Genomic DNA, 24,404 nt, shown 5'->3' with positions numbered 1-24,404 from the left:
GTAAATGTCATTCCCTGGCCTTCAAGAGATTAACATTCTATTCCAGCTTTTTTTTGTGCGGTGCTGGCAAAATAACAGGTCCCACTGAAATTTTAACTCAGATCGCTGGATTCAGAGTGGTCACCATTACACCATGGAACCTCAAGCTTGTTGTGTGGTGCTGTCAAAGCTGTAGGGAATGAATAAAAAAAAACGGCCTTGCAGGAAAGTAGCAGAATGTCAATCCAAGGTGGTGCCAATGTGCATTGATTTCTGAGTAACTGAGTCATTCTGAGTCATTCGGCATGCAGGGCTCCTCACACGTTTACTGGTGCAGGAATAGGTAGGGCTTTAAAAGAAAAGCGCACTATTCCAGGCAATTTGACGACTAAACGGCGGGCAGGGCAAAGAGGCCACCACAGAGCAGATGTGATCTTTTTTTTTTTTTTTTGACCACGCCAAAAACTACCAATTTGAATTTTTCTGAGGGGAATTAGCTCAAATGGTAGAGCGCTCGCTTAGCATAGGAAGGGGTCCAATCTTCACGCTCACTCGCAAGCGAACAAGCCGCAAAAACAGGGAAAAATGCGACAAATTTCGCTTGCAGTAGTGTTCGCGGCTTTGTGACTGTGCATAATGTGGTATTTTAGTTGCATATTGCATGTCACTCTAAATGTCATTTTTTGCGTGCTGGATTCGAACACACGATCTGTGTAACACAATATCCAATCAGTGTCGGTTTTAGCGGAGCCAATCAGCTGCGCTCTTATTGAAATTTTACTGATGTAACACAGGCAATTATATTGATATTACTATTATTATGTGGATATTGTTCTTAAAAAGCATATTACGTTAATTAAAAATGAATGCAAATGTTTCAATTAAACATATGTATGCATGTTTATGTATATATAAGTATATTATATATATTTATTTATTAATATATAAATATATACTATACTATATATATATATATATATATATATATATATATATTAATATATGTTATATTTCTTTATGTAATAACTTTAAATGAATGCACACAAAAACAAGTAATATGCAAAATGGTTTATTAAAATGAATACAAATATTAAAATCGCAAAACAATTTTAAAAATATAAAAAACAAAATAAAAACATATCTTAATATATAAACTGTATAATATACAATAAATAAAAACAATACAATATATATTTATTTATTGTGCACATATATTAAAACAATATTATATATATATATATTTACTTATTATACACATTATATAAAAACAATACTCTATATATATATATTTAGTTTTATATACACAATATATTAAACAATAATATAAATACATAATAAAATGCAAGAGTGGGGGCACGTAATATATAAAATATAGTATTTAAGCAATGTATAAAATTTTATTTTTTTAAAGAAATATAAATATATTTTTACATAAAATGCACACAAATATTAAATAAGTACACACAAGACAAAATAAGAGTGGGCCTATAAGTGCCACTTTAAAATGCTAAATATTAACACACAAAAATTAAATAAAATGAGAGAGAGAGAGTACCCATGTAACATTTACAAAAATATATACAGCAATTTGTCCTTTATTCTGGAGCTGGAGTTTGTCCTTTATTTTGCTGGCGTTGTTCTGCCAACCAGTCCTCTAAGGACAAATCGGCTATGGCCAAACTCCTTAGTCTTTGGTTGCTCACATTAGCTGCAAACACTTTTCTTCTCCTGTTCCCGTCTGCGCCTGTTTCTCTGGGTGTAACGGGACACAGGAACAGCAGGCGCAGGTGGAGCAGGTGCAGGTGGAGGAACAGCAGGTGCAGGTGGAGCAGGTGCAGGTGGAGGAACAGCAGGTGCAGGTGGAGCAGGTGCAGGTGGAGGAACAGCAGGTGCAGGTGAAGCTGGGACTGCACTGGATGTTGGTGCAGCAAATGATGGAATCACCATTGACACACTCATGTCTGGGTTAAAAACAAGTGTGCCAAACAATGATCCAGGTCCTGAAATAGGCTGCACAACATCTGGTGCTGTGGGGGGTGGTGCAATGGGGCACACCGTGCTGGGGGTCGGTGGAAAGGAGCACACCGTGGTGGGGGCAGATACAATGAGGCGCACTGTGGTGGGGGCCGGCGCAATAGGGCGCACTGTGGTGGAGGCTGGTATGATGGGGCACACTGTGGTAGAGGCTGGCGAGATGGGGCGCACTGTGGTGAAGGTCGGTGTGACGGGGCACACCATGGTAGGGGCTGGTGCAATGTGGCAGACTGTGGTGGGGGTTGGCGTGATTGGGCATACCGTCGTGGGGGCCGGTGGAAAGGAGCAAACCGTGGTGACATCCGGCAGGAAGGAGCAAACTGTGGTGGTTGCAGAAGCAGACTTTTGACCAGGTCGAAGAAGAGGTGCCTGTCCTTCTTTATTTGGAGGAAAGACAAACTTGTGTTTGGGGCCTGATGTTGTCGGTGCCTCGTCCAATTTTCCCCTCGGCAAAGGAAGCTGCGTATCTGCCACAGCAATTGGATCAAGTGGAGTCAGTCCCTGAGTGAGTACACTCATTTCCTGATCCTTTTGCCTCCGTTGAAACCTGATAATAAATGATATGTATTATTCATTTATATTAATTTAGAAGTATTCAGGTAATCTAAAGAAAATAATGTGCTTTGCTTACCACTGAATGAGCGTCTTCTGATTTAGCTCAAAAAGCTGGATCACTGTTTCATCCATCAGCCTGCGACTGCCAAGCACCAGATCCCGGATGTGGTGGTAATCGGTCAGTATTTTAGACCACCTGTGCGTGCGAACACCAGCCTTCTTGGAAGTGGACTTGTGTACGGCACACAGCTTTGTACAAATGGCCTCAACCAAGCGGCTGGTGCTAGGCCACTGTGCTGGACCCTCAGGATGTCCAATCAGACAGCGCTTGACGCTCTCCACACCTGGAGTGACTCCGGAGCGCTTTGGTGCCTTAAAGCGCCCATGTGTCAGCTGAGGCTCATGTCGAGGCTGGTAGTTGATGCGCTGTTTATCAACATCCAGGAGAGCTGTCCACAGCTGGATGGCCTCTGTCACCTGCAGGTCAGTGAGGTAAGGAGCCTAACGAAGACCTACCAAATAAGCAGCCAGATCCTGCACCTTGTCCCACCCAGCAATGCCATCAGGTCCAATGACTACTCCCTGGTAAATACAGAATAAATTTAGTATATGTGGAATAAAAAAAGACTAAATAAAATTAAGTTCTTAATATATCTTACCTGAGCCTCAACAGAGAGACTGTCTCCAGACTTGGATGGCTGTGACGGCACTGAGGGGGCTGGGCTAGGAAGCTGTCCTTCTCCACCAGCTGATGTGGACGGCTCAGCCAGTAATGCTGGGGACTGAGGCAGAGGCGAAGATGAAGGGCTGTTTCTGAGATCACGGCAGGGGTCATCCTCATACAGCACTTGAACTGTGATGTCCTCCATGATCTCCTACTCAAACCCGTCATCTTGTAGATCCTCGTCATGTACTTCCTCCACCAGCCTGTCTTCCTCCTCTGGGTTCTGGAGCACCGGAGTCAGGGTTTTGCCGGTCTGGCTGTAAAGGTGCTCCATTCCCAGCAATTCACCTTAAAAAAATAAAACAATTAAAAAAACATATATTAAATAAAACTAATGATAAAATAAACATTTAGATTACCATTTTGTGTAGTACATTAAAGGCTTAATTAATAACTTCCATAACAACTAATTAATGGATTTCTTGCCTGTATATGCTCCAGGAGGGTGATAACGGTTATCCCAGGGCTTGCGTCCTGAGACATATCTTTTGGTGGACAATGAGCATTGTGTTTTTCCTCTCTCTCTCTCCCTGCAGGTAACTGTGTCCACCTGGTAGCAATCATTGGATCTTTCTAGAGTGGAGAGAGAGTATTTAACCTGAGCTGCACTTCAAACCAGTGTTGGTGGTGTCAAGTGCAGTGGCAGAGCTTTTCTCCAAATTCAGACCTGACTCATGAGGTGAACGGATCAATTCTTTTTCCGGCTCTAAATGCGTATGATTGGCCCATGATGAATGAGTGACTCAGACGCGATAGAGGACTCAAGAGATGAACGGATCAATTCCGACCACAACCCAAACCTTGCCTACTTGTAAATTACTGATGTGGAGACTGCATAGCTCAGTCGGTAGAGCATCAGACTTTTAATCTGAGGGTCCAGGGTTCAAGTCCTTGTTCGGGAATGTGACGCTCATTTTGTGGAGCCACAGCTTTTGCCGTTGAGCTATCGCTTGATGAAAGTTTCATCTGGATGCACAATATGTGTACTAGGCATAAAGTAATGGCGGTACAGTCAGTCTTGTAGTCGTGGCTGAGTGGTTAAGGCGATGGACTAGAAATCCATTGGGGTATCCCCGCGTAGCTTCGAATCCTGCCGACTACGTCCTCCGTGTTTTTAAAATTTCAGCAGTCGTCAATTGTTTGCATTTCCATTGTTTCTTGGGAAAAGCGTTGTGCTGGTAGGAGGAGAAAAACAACAGAGTGTTCTCACTGAAGAGAAAGGGGCTTATCACACGGAGGAACATACCACACATAGGTCACAAGGGCTGTTTCGTAGCTCGCCGTGATCGTATAGTGGTTAGTACTCTGCGTTGTGGCTGCAGCAACCCCAGTTCGAATCCGGGTCACGGCAGGCTTTTCAAGGTGACATTGGTGTCGCACTCTGTGTTGCCATCCGTTACCTCCAGCCTTCTTTTAGTGCAGGCTGTGCTAATGGCACGTCCTGAATGTTTACGTTTTCCTAAAGTGTGGAAGACTAAGGCATGGAAGGAATCTTTTCAATTGTTGAGTGTCCATTCATTGCCACAACAGCAGAAAGACATTCTGCAGTTATCATTGATCTATTTAATGTCTCCTACATGACATGAAGTTCAAACTATTGTGTTGTACTGATGTCTACACCTACAAAAACCATAAACCCAACCTCAAAGTAACCTGTCGTGTTTAAGCAACATCCACACCAACCATAAGCTTAAAACCCCATGTCACGGTAAACTTTAGTGTACTGTGAAGGTCTGCGCCGACCACAACCCAAACCTTGCCTACTTGTAAATTACTGTTGTGGAGCCCGGATAGCTCAGTCGGTAGAGCATCAGACTTTTAATCTGAGGGTCCAGGGTTCAGGTCCCTGTTCGGGCGTGTGACGCTTGTTTTGTGGAGCCACAGCTTTTGCCGTTGAGCTATCGCTTGATGAAAGTTTCATCTGGATGCACGATATGTGTACTAGGCATAAAGAAATGGCAGTACAGGCAGTCTTGTAGTTGTGGCCGAGTGGTTAAGGCGATGGACTTGAAATCCGTTGGGATCTCCCCGCGCAGGTTTGAATCCTGCCGACTACGTCCTCCCCCTTTTTAAAATTGCAGCAGTCGTCAATTGTTTGCATTTCCATTGTTTCTTGGGAAAAGCGTTGTGCTGGTAGGAGGAGAAAAACAACAGAGTGTTCTCACTAAAGAGAAAGGGGCTTATCACAGGGAGGAACATACCACACAAAGGTAACAAGGGCTGTTTTGTAGCTCGCCGTGCTCGTATAGTGGTTAGTACTCTGTGTTGTGGCTGCAGCAACCCCGGTTCGAATCCAGGTCACGGCAGGCTTTTCAAGGTGACATTGGTGTCGCACTCTGTGTTGTCATCCGTTACCTCCAGCCTTCTTTTAGTGCAGGCTGTGCTAATGGCACGTCCTGAATGTTTACGTTTCCTAAAGTGTGGAAGACTAGGGATTCGATATAAGAGAAATAGGATCTTTGATGCCAGCATGCTGTGTAGATAAGTACTGATCAAGTCACGCTTCTAAGGCAAGGAAGGAATCTTTTCAATTGTTGAGTGTCCATTCATTGCCACAACAGCAGAAAGACATTCTGCAGTTATCATTGATCTATTTAATGTCTCCTACATGACATTAAGTTCAAACTATTGTGTTGTACTGATGTCTACACCTACAAAAACCATAAACCCAACCTCAAAGTAACCTGTCGTGTTTTAGCAACCTCCACACCAACCATAAGCTTAAAACCCCATCTCACGGTAAACTTTAGTGTACTGTAAAGGTCTGCGCCGACCACAACCCAAACCTTGCCTACTTGTAAACTACTGTTGTGGAGCCCGGATAGCTCAGTCGGTAGAGCATCAGACTTTTAATCTGAGGGTCCAGGGTTCAAGTCCCGGTTCGGGCGTGTGACACTCATTTTGTGGAGCCACAGCTTTTGCCGTTGAGCTATCGCCTGATGAATGTTTCATCTGGATGCACAATATGTGTACTAGGCATAAAGAAATGGCGGTACAGACAGTCTTGAAGTCGTGGCCGAGTGGTTAAGGCGATGGACTTGAAATCCATTGGGGTCTCCCCGCGCAGGTTCGAATCCTGCCGACTACGTCCTCCCCCTTTTTAAAATTGCAGCAGTCGTCAATTGTTTGCATTTCCATTGTTTCTTGGGAAAAGCGTTGTGCTGGTAGGAGGAGAAAAACAACAGAGTGTTCTCACTGAAGAGAAAGGGGCTTATCACAGGGAGGAACATACCACACATAGGTCACAACGGCTGTTTCATAGCTCGCCGTGATCGTATGGTGGTTAGTACTCTGCGTTGTGGCTGCAGCAACCCCGGTTCGAATCCGGGTCATGGCAGGTTTTTCAATGTGTCAATAGCCGCGTTTCCACTATCGTGCCTAAAGCAAGCGAGCCAGGGCGAGCCAAGGCCAGTGGGGTTTCCACTGTCACTTCCGTGGCCTAATCAGGCCAAAGCGGGGCTTTCTTGGGGCCAGCGGCTGGCCTTTTTCGGCCCGCCGAATACCTTGGGCCAAGGAGGGCCAGCTGGGGCTTCGGGGCGGAGTGAAAGGAGAGGCGGGCAGTTTTCTGATTGCACATGAGTACATGCGCCAAACAAATAAAGAAATAAGGGAAAGAAAACATCTAGCCTTATAGTCTGGGGTCCTTTTGCGTATGATCACCCTTATGTTTCCCTTTTAAATGTAAGGCTGCTGCATAAAATAATAAAGTAGTTTTAATTTATAGTGACGTTCTTTGCTGCGTCCTCCTTTATGTTTCAATAACGCATAATAATCTTTACACCATATTAAAAACACATCAGACAGTAAAGGTTTTCGAGAGTTTTTGTCAAGTTTAAAATGTTTGTTTGTTTGTGCACGTTTAGATGCCTGTATGTGTGTGTGAGACCGGGCAAAAGCGCTCCTTCACAGCTCTGTTATGCCGCGAGCGGCTTTTTTCTTCATTTATTTTGGAGATAATACACATATAAATACAACAGAAAGACATAAACTTAACAAAATACGTGCCCACTTTCGTAGACTTTAAACAATATATTGTCATATCTTGATAAAATAGCCTAAGGTAGCCTATATTGAAATTAATTTAAAGAATTACAAATATCGGATATATATATAATCACATTAAATAAATTAACCAATATAAAATAAACAAAAGCTAACTATAGCAATGTAGGTAGCCTATATACAATATACAAATCAAACCGTTTTAAAGCCACACATAGCCTAACTTTCATTTTGCAAAGACCTGTCTGAAAAAAAAAAAAGATTTTCGATATTTTTTAAAAACAATAAACACCGGAGAAGGTTTGAAATATTTATATAAAGTAAATATTTATATAAGTAAATATTTATAAAGTATTTGGATACGATGATATTAATCAAATCGCGCAAACAGAGCAATATTTGGGTGAGTGAAAGCAGAATCTCCTATACCTTTTTTTCTGTCACTCAGTCCTGCGCAGCACTCGCTGCTTTAAACGCATATGGGGGAAAGTCCAAACACAAAATGTGTTCTATATCCTCAAACAACTGTTTATGTTTTTATTTGACGTGGTTAAATTTATAAATGAAACTTTAAATGATGAGTTTTAGTGAATAGCTGCCGAGCGCAACAAATAGCCTATGGCTATATTTTATTAGGCTACTCGCTCTTGTGCTGAAAACTTAACACGACTTCTATCAACACGAGGATGTTAAAATATACATGCCATATCGAGTTATAAAGGAGAATTTCTGTGGCTTTATATTATGGATGTGTGCGCTCTCTGTGATGGGTCCCTGCGTTAGTGGCGAGAGCACTCCATGCACAATGCAGTCGGTCGGCGAGTAAACAAATGTAATAAATGGAAATACACAGGTCTGTGCGTATAGACATATAATGTACTGCTGTACAGTAACGTGTCGTTTGTTTGTTTCGGTTGTCTTCATTTTAATGGTTTCGTTTCGTGATGATTTATGGTGTGCTTTATCTGCCTGATTCCCGCTGAAGTGGGCGGGTTGTGTGACGTTTGATTCGGGGACGTTCTGTGGGCGGTGTTTGCGTGACGCGCTGTGAGCTTTAGCCCGACAGTGGAAACGCGACATGATATCAGCCTCATTTCTCAACCTCCCGGGCTATTGGCCCGCCCCAGCCCGATTAAAGCCCTGGCTCGCACTGGCCCGATAGTGGAAATGCGGCTATTGGTGTCGCACTCTGTGTTGCCATCCGTTATCTCCAGCCTTCTTTTAGTGCAGGCTGTGCTAATGGCACGTCCTGAATGTTTACGTTTCCTAAAGTGTGGAAGACTAGGGATATGATATAAGAGAAATAGGATCTTTGATGCCAGCATGCTGTGTAGATAAGTACTGATCAAGTCACGCTTCTAAGGCATGGAAGGAATCTTTTCAATTGTTGAGTGTCCATTCATTGCCACAACAGCAGAAAGACATTCTGCAGTTATCATTGATCTATTTAATGTCTCCTACATGACATGAAGTCCAAACTATTGTGTTGTACTGATGTCTACACCTACAAAAACCATAAACCCAACCTCAAAGTAACCTGTCGTGTTTTAGCAACCTCCACACCAACCATAAGGTTAAAACCCCATCTCACGGTAAACTTTAGTGTACTGTAAAGGTCTGGGCCGACCACAACCCAAACCTTGCTTACTTGTAAATTACTGTTGTGGAGCCCGGATAGCTCAGTCGGTAGAGCATCAGACTTTTAATCTGAGGGTCCAGGGTTCAAGTCCCTGTTCGGGCGTGTGAAGCTCATTTTGTGGAGCCACAGCTTTTGCCGTTGAGCTATCGCTTGATGAAAGTTTCATCCGGATGCACAATATGTGTACTAGGCATAAAGAAATGGAGGTACGGACAGTCTTGTAGTCGTGGCTGAGTGGTTAAGGCGATGGACTTGAAATCCATTGGGGTCTCCCCGCGCAGCTTCGAATCCTGCCGACTACGTCCTCCCCCTTTTTAAAATTGCAGCAGTCGTCAATTGTTTGCATTTCCATTGTTTCTTGGGAAAAGCGTTGTGCTGGTAGGAGGAGAAAAACAACAGAGTGTTCTCACTGAAGAGAAAGGGGCTTATCACAGGGAGGAACATACCACACATAGGTCACAACGGCTGTTTCATAGCTCGCCGTGATCGTATAGTGGTTAGTACTCTGCATTGTGGCCGCAGCAACCCCGGTTCGAATCCGGATCACGGCAGGTTTTTCAAGGTGACATTGGTGTCGCACTCTGTGTTGCCATCCGTTACCTCCAGCCTTCTTTTAGTGCAGGCTGTGCTAATGGCACGTCCTGAATGTTTACGTTTCCTAAAGTGTGGAAGACTAGGGATATGATATAAGAGAAATAGGATCTTTGATGCCAGCATGCTGTGTAGATAAGTACTGATCAAGTCACGCTTCTAAGGCATGGAAGGAATCTTTTCAATTGTTGAGTGTCCATTCATTGCCACAACAGCAGAAAGACATTCTGCAGTTATCATTGATCTATTTAATGTCTCCTACATGACATGAAGTCCAAACTATTGTGTTGTACTGATGTCTACACCTACAAAAACCATAAACCCAACCTCAAAGTAACCTGTCGTGTTTTAGCAACCTCCACACCAACCATAAGGTTAAAACCCCATCTCACGGTAAACTTTAGTGTACTGTAAAGGTCTGGGCCGACCACAACCCAAACCTTGCTTACTTGTAAATTACTGTTGTGGAGCCCGGATAGCTCAGTCGGTAGAGCATCAGACTTTTAATCTGAGGGTCCAGGGTTCAAGTCCCTGTTCGGGCGTGTGACTCTCATTTTGTGGAGCCACAGCTTTTGCCGTTGAGCTATCGCTTGATGAAAGTTTCATCCGGATGCACAATATGTGTACTAGGCATAAAGAAATGGCGGTACAGACAGTCTTGTAGTCGTGGCCGAGTGGTTAAGGCGATGGACTTGAAATCCATTGGGGTCTCCCCGCGCAGGTTCGAATCCTGCCGACTACGTCCTCCCCCTTTTTAAAATTGCAGCAGTCGTCAATTGTTTGCATTTCCATTGTTTCTTGGGAAAAGCGTTGTGCTGGTACGAGGAGAAAAACAACAGAGTGTTCTCACTGAAGAGAAAGGGGCTTATCACAGGGAGGAACATACCACACATAGGTCTCAACGGCTGTTTCATAGCTCGCCGTGATCGTATAGTGGTTAGTACTCTGCGTTGTGGCCGCAGCAACCCCGGTTCGAATCCGGGTCACGGCAGGTTTTTCAAGGTGACATTGGTGTCGCACTCTGTGTTGCCATCCGTTATCTCCAGCCTTCTTTTAGTGCAGGCTGTGCTAATGGCACGTCCTGAATGTTTACGTTTCCTAAAGTGTGGAAGACTAGGGATATGATATAAGAGAAATAGGATCTTTGATGCCAGCATGCTGTGTAGATAAGTACTGATCAAGTCACGCTACTAAGGCATGGAAGGAATCTTTTCAATTGTTGAGTGTCCATTCATTGCCACAACAGCAGAAAGACATTCTGCAGTTATCATTGAACTATTTAATGTCTCCTACATGACATGAAGTTCAAAATATTGTGTTGTACTGATGTCTACACCTACAAAAACCATAAACCCAACCTCAAAGTAACCTGTCGTGTTTTAGCAACATCCACACCAACCATAAGCTTAAAACCCCATCTCACGGTAAACTTTAGTGTATTGTAAAGGTCTGCGCCGACCACAACCCAAACCTTGCCTACTTATAAATTACTGTTGTGTAGCCCGGATAGCTCAGTCGGTAGAGCATCAGACTTTTATGCTGAGGGTCCAGGGTTCAAGTCACTGTTCGGGCGTATGACGCTAATTTTGTGGAGCCACAGCTTTTGCCGTTGAGCTATCGTTCGATGAAAGTTTCATCTGGATGCACAATATGTGTACTAGGCATAAAGAAATGGCAGAACAGTCAGTCTTGTAGTCGTGGCCGAGTGGTTAAGGCGATGGACTAGAAATCCATTGGGGCTCCCCGCGCAGGTTCGAATCCTGCCGATTATGTCCTCCCCCTTTTTAAAATTGCAGCAGTCGTCAATTGTTTGCATTTCTATTGTTTCTTGGGAAAAGTGTTGTGCTGGTAGGAGGAGAAAAACAACAGAGTCTTCTCACTGAAGAGAAAGAGGCTTACAACAGGCAGGAACATACCACACATAGGCCACAACGGCTGTTTCGTAGCTCGCTGTGATTGTATAGTGATTAATACTCTGCGTTGTGGCCGCAGCAACCCCGCTTCGAATCTGCGTCACGGCAGGTTTTTCAAGGTGACATTGGTGTCGCACTCTGTGTTGCCATCCGTTATCTCCAGCCTTCTTTTAGTGCAGGCTGTGCTAATGGCACGTCCTGAATGTTTACGTTTCCTAAAGTGTGGAAGACTAGGGATATGATATAAGAGAAAAACGCTAGCTTAGTCGGCAGGAGAAGCACTTTAACATCGAGACCAGCAGCCTGTAAGTACATTTAAGACTTGTTTCAGTTGTTGTGTATGGTTTGAGGACTTGTTTTCAGCTGTTTGTGCAAAGTTGTAGGACATTTAAACTTGCTTTCAGTTGTGTATCATACTAGAAGTGTTTAGCCACTGTGTCCTTGGTTACTATAAGAGCTTGTGTAGCGAACGCGGCCGGTTTCGCGTCGTCCGCCTCAGTTTCGGCCCTTGTTTTGACTCGGGAGGCGTGTCCAAACGCCAGGTAACCACTATATAGTGAGCACGCTAGCTTAGTTGGCAGGAGAAGCACTTTAACATCGAGACCAGCAGCCTGTAAGTACATTTAAGACTTGTTTCAGTTGTTGTGTATGGTTTGAGGACTTGTTTTTAGCTGTTTGTGCAAAGTTGTAGGACATTTAAACTTGCTTTCAGTTGTGTATCATACTAGAAGTGTTTAACCACTGTGTCCTTGGTTACTATAAGAGCTTGTGTAGCGAACGCGGACGGTTTCGCGTCTTCCGCCTCAGTTTCGGCCCTTGTTTTGACTCGGGAGGCGTGTCCAAACGCCAGGTAACCACTATATAGTGAGCACGCTAGCTTAGTCGGCAGGAGAAGCACTTTAACATCGAGACCAGCAGCCTGTAAGTACATTTAAGACTTGTTTCAGTTGTTGTGTATGGTTTGAGGACTTGTTTTCAGCTGTTTGTGCAAAGTTGTAGGACATTTAAACTTGCTTTCAGTTGTGTATCATACTAGAAGTGTTTAGCCACTGTTTCCTTGGTTACTATAAGAGCTTGTGTAGCGAACGCAGATGGTTTCGCGTCATCCGCCTCAGTTTCAGCCCTTGTTTTAACTCGGGAGGCGTGTCCAGCTGAATTCAATCAGCTAGTGCTTTGGGGTTATATAAACAACTAGTTCACCGCGGCAGCGGTCGCGGCAGCCTCGTGTGAAGACCGCCTCGTGTGAAGACCGACGAGTGTAAAGACCATCGACTCTACCTGCGAGTGTAAAGACCATCGACTCTACCTGCGAGTGTAAAGACCATCGACTCTACCTGCCGACGAGTGTAAAGACCATCGACTCTACCTGCGAGTGTAAAGACCATCGACTCTACCTGCGCGACTCCACCGAGCAAAGACACCGACAAAGCACTTGAGTACTTTACTTTCTTGTTTTACTTTATCTTTTGTTGTCAGTGCACTTTTATTATGTGTTTCTAATTCCTGTTGTTACTAACACTCGCAAAACACGGGAGGTACGCTGCAGGCGTAATCCTCACAACCTTCGTTCAATACATGTATCTGCTATTTCACAACTCTCTCTCTCCGTGGGCCTCTGGAATTGTCAATCAGCTGTTAACAAGGCAGATTTTATTACCTCCATAGCTACATATTCTGACTATAATCTCATGGCTCTAACTGAGACCTGGTTAAGGCCGGAGGACACTGCTACACATGCTACTCTTTCTGCTAATTTCTCTTTTTCCCACACTCCTCGTCACACAGGGAGAGGGGGTGGGACTGGACTACTAATTTCCAAAGAATGGAAATTTACTCTGATAACGTCCCTGCCAACAATCAGCTCCTTTGAATTCCATGCAGTCACCATTATCCACCCCTTCTACATAAATGTGGTTGTCATCTACCGCCCGCCAGGTAAATTAGGTCACTTCTTAGATGAACTGGATGTTCTTCTCTCATCTTTTTCTAATATTGACACTCCCTTGTTGGTGCTAGGTGACTTCAACATTTACGTTGACAAACCGCAAGCTGCAGACTTTCAGACTCTGCTTGCCTCTTTTGACCTAAAAAGAGCACCTACCTCTGCTACCCACAAATCAGGTAATCAGCTAGACCTTATTTACACACGACACTGCTTCGCTGATCAAACAATAGTAACTCCACTACAAATATCGGATCATTTCCTTCTGTCTCTCAACATCCACATTACTCCTGAGCCGCCACACACTCCAACACTGGTTACCTTTCGCAGAAACCTACGATCTCTCTCACCCAATAGACTATCCACCATTGTTTCAGACTCTCTTCCTCCATCTTGCAAACTCTCTGCACTTGATTCGAACAGTGCCACTGATACACTCTGCTCCACACTAGCATCATGTCTAGACCGATTATGTCCTCTTGCATCCAGGCCAGCCCGTGCCAGTCCTCCTGCACCCTGGCTCTCGGATGCTCTCCGTGAGCATCGCTCAAAACTTCGGGCTGCAGAGAGAATTTGGCGGAAAACTAAAAATCCTGCACAGCTCTTAACATACCAAACTCTTCTGTCCTCTTTCTCAGCTGAGGTTACTTCTGCAAAGCAGACATATTACCGTCTGAAAATCAACAATGCCACAAATCCTCGCCTACTTTTTAAAACATTTTCCTCCCTCCTCTATCCTCCTCCTCCACCCGCATCCTCCACACTTACTACTGATGACTTTGCTACATTCTTTTGCACCAAAACTGCAAAAATCAGTGCTCAATTTGCTGCACCTACAACAAACACGCAAGATACACCACCAACACCACACACACTCACCTCTTTTTCTCAGCTCTCTGAGTCGGAGGTGTCCAAACTCGTGCTATCTAGCCATGCAACCCCCTGTCCACTCGATCCCATTCCCTCTCATCTCTTGCAAGCCATCTCTCCTGCAGTCATACCGACTGACTCACATAATCAACACATCTCTTGACTCTGGTTTATTCCCCACTTCATTTAAGCAGACTAGGGTAACCCCACTGCTAAAGAAACCCAACCTGGACCATACGCTACTTGAAAACTATAGACCAGTATCCCTGCTTCCATTCTTGGCCAAGATTCTGGAGAAAGTAGTGTTCAATCAAGTCCTGGACTTTCTTACTCAAAACTATCTCATGGACAACAAGCAATCCGGCTTTAAGAAAGGCCACTCAACTGAGACTGCCCTGCTCTCGGTCGTGGAGGATCTCAGACTGGCTAAAGCAGTCTCAAAATCATCAGTCCTCATTTTGCTGGACTTGTCAGCTGCTTTTGACACTGTCAACCACCAGATCCTGCTATCTACCCTCGAGTCACTGGGCGTTGCGGGCACTGTTATACAATGGTTCAGATCTTACCTCTCTGACAGGTCATTCAGGGTGTCTTGGAGGGGAGAGGTGTCCAACCTACAGCATCTAAACACTGGGGTACCTCAAGGCTCTGTTCTTGGGCGACTTCTCTTCTCCATCTACACGTCATCTCTAGGACCAGTCATCCAGAGACATGGATTCTCCTACCACTGCTATGCTGAAGATACCCAGCTATTCCTCTCTTTTCATCCTGATGATCCCTCGCTTCCAGCTCGCATCTCAGCCTGCCTGTTGGATATTTCACACTGGATGAAAGATCATCATCTTCAGCTGAACCTCGCAAAAACGGAAATGCTTGTAGTTTCTGCCGACCCGACTCTAGACCATAACTATTTAATCCAGATGGATGGGGCAACCATTACTGCATCCAAAATGGTGAAAAGCCTTGGAGTAACGATTGATGACCAACTAAACTTCTCTGACCACATTTCCATAACTGCTCGATCGTGCAGATTCGCACTCTATAACATCAGAAAGATCTGACCCTACTTATCTGAACATGCAGCTCAACTCCTTGTTCAAGCTCTTGTTCTCTCCAAACTGGATTACTGCAACTCTCTACTAGCTGGGCTTCCAGCTAACTCTATCAAGCCTCTTCAACTGCTCCAGAACGCAGCAGCACGAGTGGTCTTCAATGAACCTAAACGTGCACATGTCACTCCGCTGCTCATCCGTTTGCACTGGCTGCCAGTTGCTGCTCGCATCAAATTCAAAGCTCTAATGTTTGCCTACAAAGTGACTTCTGGCCTTGCTCCTTATCTGCTCTCACTTCTGCAGATCTATGTGCCCTCCAGAAACATGCGTTCTGTGAATAAACGTCGCCTCGTGGTTCCATCCCAATGAGGGAAGAAATCACTTTCGCGAACGCTCACGCTCAATCTGCCCAGTTGGTGGAATGAACCCTAACTGCATCAGAACAGCAGAGTCACTCGCTATTTTCAAGAAACGACTAAAAACTCAACTATTTAGTCTCCACTTCACTTCCTAATCTGCAATTGCCTCTCTAGATATCACACTAACTGTACAAAAAAATTAATAAATAAATAAAATACTACTAATACTTTCCTTCTTACACTTTACAGACCTGAAACTTGCCTATAGCACTTATTCATTGTTGCTCTTATAGTTGTGTAAAATGCTTCCTTGTCCTCATTTGTAAGTCGCTTTGGATAAAAGCGTCTGCTAAATGACTAAATGTAAATGTAAGAGTCTCATGCTCTACCGACTGAGCTAGCCGGGCTGATGAGAAGCTCTTTCAAGAGCTAGACACCATTTTCAGTACCTATCAGTTAACAGCCAAACGCGCTAACCGATAGCGCCACAGAGACTTAGAGAAAGGTCACCTACAGTGGTAGAAAGGCGGAACTTTGTCTCAAAAGGTCTGCTATATGAACCCTAATGAAAGTTTGCTGAGAGAGAGAGGCAACAGAAATGCCCACCGTGGGGATCTAACCCAGGACTCTGAGATTAAGAGTCTCATGCTCTAACGACTGAGCTAGCCGGGTGGATGAGGAGCTTTTTCAAGAGCTAGACACCATTTACAATAATACCTTGCCTACCCGTGAGAATATTCTGCTAAATCCTTATTTCATCTTGTAACGCTGGACAGAATGTGGCCCAGGATCTATGTCCAGTGCACGTGTTAGCATTTGCAAGGCAGCAAAATGCCTAATTCGTCCCTGGGTGGGCTTGAACCACCAACCTTTCAGTTAACAGCCGAACACGCTAACCGATTGCGCCACAGAGACTTAGCAGGAGGTCACCTACAATGGTAGAAAGGCGGAACTTTGTTTCAAAAGGTCTGCTATAGGAACCCTAATGAAAGTTTGCTGAGAGAAAGAGGCAACAGAAATGCCCAACGTGGGGCTCGAACCCACGACCCTGAGATTAAGGGTCTCATGCTCTACTGACTGAACTAGCCGACCTGATGAGCAGCCTTTTCAAGAACTAGGCACCGTTTACAGTAATACCTTCCCTACCCGTGACAATCTTCTGCTAAATCCTGATTTCATCTTGTAACGCTGGACAGAATGTGGCCCTGGATATATGCCCAGTGCACGTGTTAGCAGTTGCAAGGCAGCAAAATGCAGAATTCGTCTCTGGGTAGGCTTGAACCTCACACCTTTCAGTTAATAGCCGAACGCACTAACCGATTGCGCCACAGAGACTTAGTAACTGGTCACCTTCAGTGGTAGATAGGCGGAACTTTGTTTCAAAAGGTCGAATTTGGCAAAGTAACAGAAACGCCCAACGTGGGGCTCGAACCCACGACCCTGAGATTAAGGGTCTCATGCTCTACGGACTGAACTAGCTGAGCTAATGAGGAGCTCTTTCTAGAACTAGACACCGTTTACAGTAATACCTTCCCTACCCATGACAATCTTCTGCTAAATCCTGATTTCATCTTGTAACGCTGGACAGAATGTGGCCCTGGATATATGCCCAGTGTACGTGTTAGCAGTTGCAAGGCAGCAAAATGCCTAATTCATCCCTGGGTGGGCTTGAACCACCAACCTCTCAGTTAACAGTCAAACGCGCTTACCTATTGCGCCACAGACACTTAGTAAGAGGTCACCTACAGTGGTAGATAGGCGGAACTTTGTTTCAAAAGGTCTGCTACATGAACCCTAATGAAAGTTTGCTGAGAGAGAGGCAACAGAAATGCCCAACGTGGGGATCTAACCCAGGACTCTGAGATTAAGAGTCTCATGCTCTAACGACTGAGCTAGCCGGGTGGATGAGGAGCTTTTTCAAGAGCTAGACACCGTTTACAGTAATACCTTCCCTACATAGACTTAGGGAAAGGTCACCTACAGTGGTAGAAGGCGTAACTTTGTCTCAAAAGGTCTGCTATATGAACCCTAATGTAAGTTTGCTGAGAGAGAGAGAGAAAAGTAACAGAAATGCCCAACATGGGGCTCGAACCCAGGACTCTGAGATTAAGAGTCTCATGCTCTACTGTTGGAATATCTTGCCAATTCCATGCGTGTTCAATAAGAAAAGGTCTGGAGAGGGTTTTCTTCAATGCTAAAAATATTAGTAATTTATTAGATACAAATGAATAATTCGATGACAGAGCTCTGGGTTACGTTACCCCAATGCAATACAAGAATTACATTCAAGATGTTTGCAACTAACATACATTTCCTGACTCCAGCATATTTACACAACTGACCATAACAGGTGGAGTTTTGGTTTAACGTCACTTATCAGTCATTCTGCAGTCCCTTGGCCCTTTGTAACCCCTGGACATTACTTCCTCTTTCTGCAACCTTTCTCTGCATACCAGAACTGAACACTTCCGTGCATCTTTAATATATTTCACACTTCTACAAGCATCATGACAACTTGTGACATGTCTAGACTATAGTTCTGGAACAAACATAAATTTATTCTTATTCTGCTTTTTCCACTTGTCAGCAGTTCTTCTAAAAAGTATGCAGCACAGTAAAAAAGAGGAAGTTTGTCTGGTCAAGATGTTTTATAATACAATAGAAAAGATTGATTAATCTGTTGTTAGTCTAAACATTTTCCTAATAAAAAAAACACAAAAGTAATAAAAATAAATTCATTTTCTCCAACAATTCCCCTTTTCTGCTCCTCTCTGGAGCAGACAAAAACAAAAACAGATAATCAAATCCCCACAAAAATGTCCCATTGTCATTACTGCAGGCCTTTGCCTAAATCTTTGTTTTACCTCTTATTCAAAACAATCGTTAACATCATAGTGCTCATTCATTATGTTAGATGATGCCTATAACCCCTTTCAACTAAATTTCTTTAACTTTTTTAGATTCAGTTTATAATTTCTACACTCTTGGTTCTCCTCTTCAGTGGTGCAGTCTCTTCCCTCTTGAAGTCACTCCGATATCTTCTTTTAATAAGGATTTTATTTGCTATATTTAGGCTTATTACTCCCAGCACTCTTATTAACTTCCAATTAACCAATCATTAAAATTTTCCATTCTTATACACTTTATTAATAAAGGTATTTTTTTTCTTCTTCTTCCCCAACAAAATTAGAATAAGAATGACAATAATAAAAATGTAAACAAAATTTAAAAACTCCAACATAAAAAATAAAAATCTGATTAAAATGAAATCCACACCCATAAAGATATGCTCTAATAAAAAATCCCACTGTATAATTACGATCAAAGATTAACACCTGTGAAAACACATGTGATTGGAATTAGAAATTCACTAATACAAAATTATAACCCCCCTGAATAGTTCAAACTGAATTTCAACATTTTAAATTTATTACAGCACAAAAATTACAATTGAGATTTAGGATGAAAAATCAACAACTTCAAAGTAGGATTCAACTCAACAATTATTGAAATGAAAGATTCAGAACTTAATCGTACTTAATCGAACTTAAACAATGTTATTAAACTAACAACTCAAACTCGTCATCAAATGATTAAAACCAAAATTCAAACATATTTAAACTAGATTCCTTTTTTTTTTTTCCTCAATGTCTTAAAATGGGAAAATCAAAAACACAATAATGTGATTAAAATAAAATAAAAATCTTAAGAATCTCTTCAAATAAAAGGTTCAAAAACCACAATGGCTTAAAATAAAAATCTTAAAGTGTCTTTAAATGAAAGATTTAAAAACAACAATGGCTCTTCAAAAATGTGTTCAAATAAAAGAATCTTAAAATCCTCTTCAAATAAAAGAATCTTAAACTCATAATGATGTGTTTAAAATAAAATAATCTTAAAATGTCTTGAAATAAAAGATTACGAAAAAACCATACAAATGTTTTAAAATAAAAGATAAAAAGCATAAAAATTTCTTAAACTAAAATATAATAAAAAAACATAAAGAATGTCTTCTCATAAAAGATAAAAAAAATTCTGTCTAAAATAAAAGAATAAAAATAATAAAAAAAAACTTTTAAAAAAACTAACGTGTGTAAAATAAAATAATTTTAAAATGTAATTATTTATTTAATTTTTCCTAAATTTTCTCCAATCTAATTTGTCCAATTAATTCATTCATTCATTCATTTTCTTTAAGGCTTAGTTCCTTTATTAATCTGGGGCCACCATAGTGGAATGAATCGCCAACTTATTCATCATATGTTTTACACAGCGTATGCCCTTCTAGCTGTAACCCATCTCTGGGAAACATCCATACACACTTAATCACACACTTTCTGTCAGATTGTCATCTGCTAGTAAATCAGTCTTATTTTCTCTTTCTATTTTAGAATTTAATGTGGTTTTCGGTTCCCCTTTTTGTGTTGCCCTGTATCTAATATACAGTTGGCCTCATGCATTGGTGTTGCAGCGTGTTCAGCTCCCACACCAATATATGCTTACACACTCCAATTAGTCAGATATCCCCTTTTGGTGTTTTATCCCCCTTTCGGCCTGGGCCTAGCTCCAGGCCGTTTTACACCCCTATATTGACTGTCAAGTTAATCCGGCCAGCCTCACACCTTCAGCAACCTGTTTAGAAAAAATCGGGAAAAAAGGTTGTTAATTTGTCATTATATAATCTCTACATAACGCCTGTTTCACACCGCAAGCGTCAGCGGCGCGTGAGCAGAGGGTGAGCAGCGCGTGTGTTTTCGGCGTCCATGTTAACAGATTAAAGCTTTCATACCGCACGCAGCAGCAGCGCGTCAGAGCGAGGCATGAGCTTTGTTTTATGTTCACTCGAGTTATTCCTACCGGGAGCTGTTTGCACTGTGAATCTGACAACACGAAAATAAGTAAAAGAATGGCATGCATTGGTTACTTTTGTCTGTCTCATCATCTGCACGAGCATGAATTAACGAGCTGTTATTCTGCCGCTGGACATCACTGAAGCGGAGAAAGTAACACTAGTTTGATCATGTATAAATATCTTTATAACTATATTGTATAAATATGATTATAACTAGGTCTACAGCAACCTGACAATCAAAAAAACAAATGACATGACATCACAGGCGATTGTCTTCTGACTGTAGATGCTTCTCATATAAGTTTGCTTAAAAAGCATACAGTACTATTTGATCTATAAAATGTGTAAAATAAACATTTGCAGGTTAAAGAAACAGCATAGGATGAAGTTGTCGTGAGTCTTGGTGCAGATGAAAAGTTTAACAAGTGTATTTGTATATAGAGAGACATGTGTAACTAGATAGAATAGACAGAGATAGGTTGATCTCTGCAGCAGCTGCCGAAGAGCTGAAACGTCATGATTTACATAACTTTTGAAAATACGCATAATAAAACATGTGCATAACTGAGTAGGTTAAACTTTTATTTGATTAGAAAAGATGCGCATGAACTACGAAGGAAACACTTAACAAATTACAGCATGTACATTAAAAAAAGGTTTGTTAGAGATGATGATGAAAATGTGTGTGAATGGACAAACCAGCAGACTGAGCACACTGCAGAACATCTTAAATGTTGTTTTAGTCATTCTAAAATGCATTTACTGTTTCAGTATTATTGTATATTATTAATTACCTCAGAGCGTCTGGAGCATGTCAAGATGGCTTCAAACGCCCCCACGTGTTCATTGTGTGTCAGCATTGTCTTCTGAGGTGCAAGTACATTTATTAAATAAACAATTATTGCCGCAGCTTCTTCTACCACAGTAAATTCTGTTTTTACTGTTGATTTTTGGCGCAAGTTAATCAGGAAGTGACGATTGTGTTCTCTTTGACTTGTTGGATGATAACACTGCTTTATTCGCATCTTTTAGGTGTTATTCCAGTTGTGCACAAATTTATGTAATATATTTGGATGGAAACTTAGATATTGCCTAAATTTTTGTCACACACAGTACAAAGTCACGTACGAGAATGGCTTGTTCTTTTTTCATAAATAATTAGCTTAACCTTTGACATGTACTGTTACTAGATTAATGGGATTACTATTCTTTCTAAAAAGTATTTTTAGTACTGCATACCTTCTAAATGTTATCAACCTCTATCACTTGATCAATAAAAAGGCAGACACAAGTACACTGTTAAATCTATTAAAACTGATAAACGTGTATAAAAGTTTAGAAACATTTTATAAACGTCACACATTACATTACTCATTTTATTATACTTAAATATTTAAATACTTTAAATTAAAAATTATGCATTAACTTGAGCAGCTGTTTTCCCAGGCTAACTGTCTCTGTTTCACCGATGGTTGCTTCTTTTTAAATATATACGCTCATATTTGCTATAACTTTGCATGAGCAGATCAAGTTCAGCTGGAGAAAGAAATGGTGATCTCTTTTTTAAGATGTTGCCATGGTCACTCGTAATATCTGCGCTCCATTGATAATGTCTTTTTATAGTCACAGTGTGCGCGCTTAACAATGGCTGTTTCTCAATATGCGTTCTTCAGCGGTCTTGCGTCCTCGTGTTCTCGTGAAACGTCATCATCAGCTGCCTAAGTTCAGTTCCAATACTCAAGACCGCAAGTACGGAGGACGCGTGAAACTTCCCGGATGTGTTCTTGATATCGAGGACGCACCAATGCAGACTTCAGCAGCGAGCTCGCTCTGGAAGTCCCAGAAGTCATTGCGACTGGAGGTGGGAAGCGCAGCATTTTATTTAGATTTATTATTAAAGTTCAGAGATATCACTTATTTACCTCAGGAGTTTCCCTAAATGAAACGGTGTAAGTAAACATTAACATCAACATCTTATTAAAGGAATAAACACATTAAGGGTGTTTGGTTGATGAAATTCGTATTAAAATTTGTTTTATTTATATTGTGCAGAGTATATTTATAATGTTTTTATGCAAAGTATATATTTTGAAGAAGGGGGAAACAATAAATCTTTGTATGAAGGCAGTTATGTTTAAATAATTTCCATTTAAAACGCGTGAAGGTCACGTGACCATCAGGAAGAACGCAGCATCCCATTTCTCAAAGGACGCGTTCTCTGCCCTCGCGGTCTCCTGAGTTCGTTCTTCCGAGGACACCTGGCAAGACCGCACTCTACAAGAACGCAAGTCCATTCTCTGCGTTCTTGGAATTGAGAAACAGCCTCTGAGTTGGTCTACTCAATGTTGATTGATCTAACTCAGATCAGCTATTCTGAAACCAAAAAGTTTTTAATCTCTCTGTAAATCAACTCAGAGTTCAAGTTTAAACTCCGAGTTGTTTGAAACTCCTTACTGAAACAGGCCCCAGGTAAGGAAGTGAATGCCACTTGTATTTGTTTTGTTTTAGTTCAGAATAGAATTCTTTTTATGTTTCTAGCGAGGTAAGGGGTTTGCTTATGAGTTAGAATTGTTTTGTTATATTTATTTCTTTGATTTGGCTTCACTAGCGTCCCCTTACTCTTAAGTTGACCTAATTTTGTTTGATACTTTGTTTAATTTGTTACTTTAATATTGTAAATATTTTTTCTTATTGTATACATATTTGGGCATTATTCTGATTTCACTTTTTTGTACATTAAATCACTTTTGTTGGCAGTTTTGTTGTTTTTGTCTTTTACTTTTACCCATCATCTTGTAACAGTACCACACCTTTTAAATGTTATTACCTTTACCCTAGACTAACATTAAAGAGGTTGTAACACAAAAGAAGGACTTCGAAAAGCTTATAGCACCTGGTATTCCCAGGCGGTCTCCCATCCAAGTACTAACCAGGCCCAACCCTGCTTTACTTCCGAGTTCAGATGAGATTGGACATTTCCAAGGTGGTATGGCCGTAAGCGAGAGAGGCTGTCAAGAGTTGGCTATTTAAAACAGGCGCAGCACCAGGGACCGAGCGCAGCTCAGCTGGCTTCGACACAGCACCGACAGAAACAATGCCCTTGAAGGTGAAAAAAAAAAATGCCAGCGAAGCTGTGACACGGGGAAGTCTATCAGCTGCCAAATGAAGGACTTCCAAAAGCATACAGCACCTGGTATTCCCAGGCAGTCTCCCATCCAAGTACTAACCAGGCCCGACCCTGCTTTACTTCCGAATTCAGATGAGATCGGGCATTTCTTTTTTTTTTTTTTTTTTTTTTTTTTTTTTTTTTTTTTCGAAAAGCTTACAGCACCTGGTATTCCCAGGCGGTCTCCCATCCAAGTACTTACCAGGCCCGACCCTGCTTTACTTCCGAGTTCAGATGAGATCGGGCATTTCTTTTTTTTTTTTTTTTTTTTTTTTTTTATTGAACCAATTTCAATTACAATCTTTTACAGTAAATCATAATAAAACAGACATTAAAAAATCATTTCATATTCAAAAACATTAAAAATGTGGTAGTTTCCAGTTCATTTCTTTAAAAACTTGACATGCTTTGTCCGTCAGAATTTTGTGCAGCTCACTCAAAATGTTCTCATTTTTATGATATATATACAGTTTTTCCACATATCTCTCCATTTTCCTCTTAAAAATTCCCCATACATCCATCACCATTTTCTCTTTTTTTGCCACAATTCTCCTTTCCCACATTGCATTTTTCATCAGCATTATACATAGGTTTACTATTTTCTTATTTTCATTGTTCTTATTCCATCCCAACATCACTACTCTGTTCCATTCTGTTTCATTTTCATCCCAGTCTCCAAGTAGTCCTTTAATTAAAACTTTACAATCTTTTAAAAAACCTTCCAAT

The 24,404-nt window shown here is 41.8% G+C and overlaps 2 protein-coding genes and 13 non-coding genes across 15 annotated transcripts; 12 read left to right on the top strand and 3 right to left on the bottom strand.

Annotated features, from left to right (window-relative positions):
• Window positions 1-1,353: 1,353 nt before the first annotated feature.
• On the bottom strand, window positions 1,354-2,925 carry LOC141381680 (uncharacterized). Its single transcript, XM_073947920.1, has 2 exons — window positions 2,645-2,925; window positions 1,354-2,560 (listed from the first exon to the last, which is right to left on the bottom strand). Exons 1-2 carry the CDS (start codon window positions 2,698-2,700, stop codon window positions 1,684-1,686), a joined length of 933 nt encoding a protein of 310 aa, XP_073804021.1. The 5' UTR covers window positions 2,701-2,925; the 3' UTR covers window positions 1,354-1,683.
• A 1,387-nt stretch (window positions 2,926-4,312) lies between these two features.
• On the top strand, window positions 4,313-4,394 carry trnas-aga (transfer RNA serine (anticodon AGA)). The gene has a single exon. It is a non-coding gene; the product is annotated as a tRNA-Ser (tRNA).
• Window positions 4,395-5,076: 682 nt separating this feature from the next.
• Window positions 5,077-5,149, top strand: trnak-uuu (transfer RNA lysine (anticodon UUU)). Its single transcript has one exon. It is a non-coding gene; the product is annotated as a tRNA-Lys (tRNA).
• Window positions 5,150-5,267: 118 nt separating this feature from the next.
• On the top strand, window positions 5,268-5,349 carry trnas-uga (transfer RNA serine (anticodon UGA)). Its single transcript has one exon. It is a non-coding gene; the product is annotated as a tRNA-Ser (tRNA).
• A 758-nt stretch (window positions 5,350-6,107) lies between these two features.
• Window positions 6,108-6,180, top strand: trnak-uuu (transfer RNA lysine (anticodon UUU)). Its single transcript has one exon. It is a non-coding gene; the product is annotated as a tRNA-Lys (tRNA).
• Window positions 6,181-6,298: 118 nt separating this feature from the next.
• Window positions 6,299-6,380, top strand: trnas-uga (transfer RNA serine (anticodon UGA)). Its single transcript has one exon. It is a non-coding gene; the product is annotated as a tRNA-Ser (tRNA).
• Window positions 6,381-8,962: 2,582 nt separating this feature from the next.
• On the top strand, window positions 8,963-9,035 carry trnak-uuu (transfer RNA lysine (anticodon UUU)). The gene has a single exon. It is a non-coding gene; the product is annotated as a tRNA-Lys (tRNA).
• Window positions 9,036-9,153: 118 nt separating this feature from the next.
• Window positions 9,154-9,235, top strand: trnas-uga (transfer RNA serine (anticodon UGA)). Its single transcript has one exon. It is a non-coding gene; the product is annotated as a tRNA-Ser (tRNA).
• Window positions 9,236-9,993: 758 nt separating this feature from the next.
• Window positions 9,994-10,066, top strand: trnak-uuu (transfer RNA lysine (anticodon UUU)). The gene has a single exon. It is a non-coding gene; the product is annotated as a tRNA-Lys (tRNA).
• A 118-nt stretch (window positions 10,067-10,184) lies between these two features.
• On the top strand, window positions 10,185-10,266 carry trnas-uga (transfer RNA serine (anticodon UGA)). The gene has a single exon. It is a non-coding gene; the product is annotated as a tRNA-Ser (tRNA).
• Window positions 10,267-10,443: 177 nt separating this feature from the next.
• Window positions 10,444-10,515, top strand: trnah-gug (transfer RNA histidin (anticodon GUG)). The gene has a single exon. It is a non-coding gene; the product is annotated as a tRNA-His (tRNA).
• Window positions 10,516-11,215: 700 nt separating this feature from the next.
• On the top strand, window positions 11,216-11,296 carry trnas-aga (transfer RNA serine (anticodon AGA)). The gene has a single exon. It is a non-coding gene; the product is annotated as a tRNA-Ser (tRNA).
• Window positions 11,297-12,914: 1,618 nt separating this feature from the next.
• On the top strand, window positions 12,915-15,876 carry LOC137491211 (uncharacterized). Its single transcript, XM_068220337.2, has 2 exons — window positions 12,915-13,372; window positions 13,454-15,876. Exons 1-2 carry the CDS (start codon window positions 13,126-13,128, stop codon window positions 14,410-14,412), a joined length of 1,206 nt encoding a protein of 401 aa, XP_068076438.1. The 5' UTR covers window positions 12,915-13,125; the 3' UTR covers window positions 14,413-15,876.
• Window positions 15,877-16,501: 625 nt separating this feature from the next.
• On the bottom strand, window positions 16,502-16,575 carry trnan-guu (transfer RNA asparagine (anticodon GUU)). The gene has a single exon. It is a non-coding gene; the product is annotated as a tRNA-Asn (tRNA).
• A 6,818-nt stretch (window positions 16,576-23,393) lies between these two features.
• On the bottom strand, window positions 23,394-23,512 carry LOC137494122 (5S ribosomal RNA). Its single transcript, XR_011014097.1, has one exon. It is a non-coding gene; the product is annotated as a 5S ribosomal RNA (ribosomal RNA).
• Window positions 23,513-24,404: the final 892 nt, after the last annotated feature.

The sequence above is a fragment of the Danio rerio genome, chromosome 4 (assembly GCF_049306965.1).
Source record: "Danio rerio strain Tuebingen ecotype United States chromosome 4, GRCz12tu, whole genome shotgun sequence".
In the NCBI taxonomy this organism is placed as follows: Eukaryota; Metazoa; Chordata; class Actinopteri; order Cypriniformes; family Danionidae; genus Danio; species Danio rerio.
The sequence above is the reverse complement of the archived record's forward strand: the minus strand, read 5'-3'. Positions and strand labels throughout refer to the sequence as shown.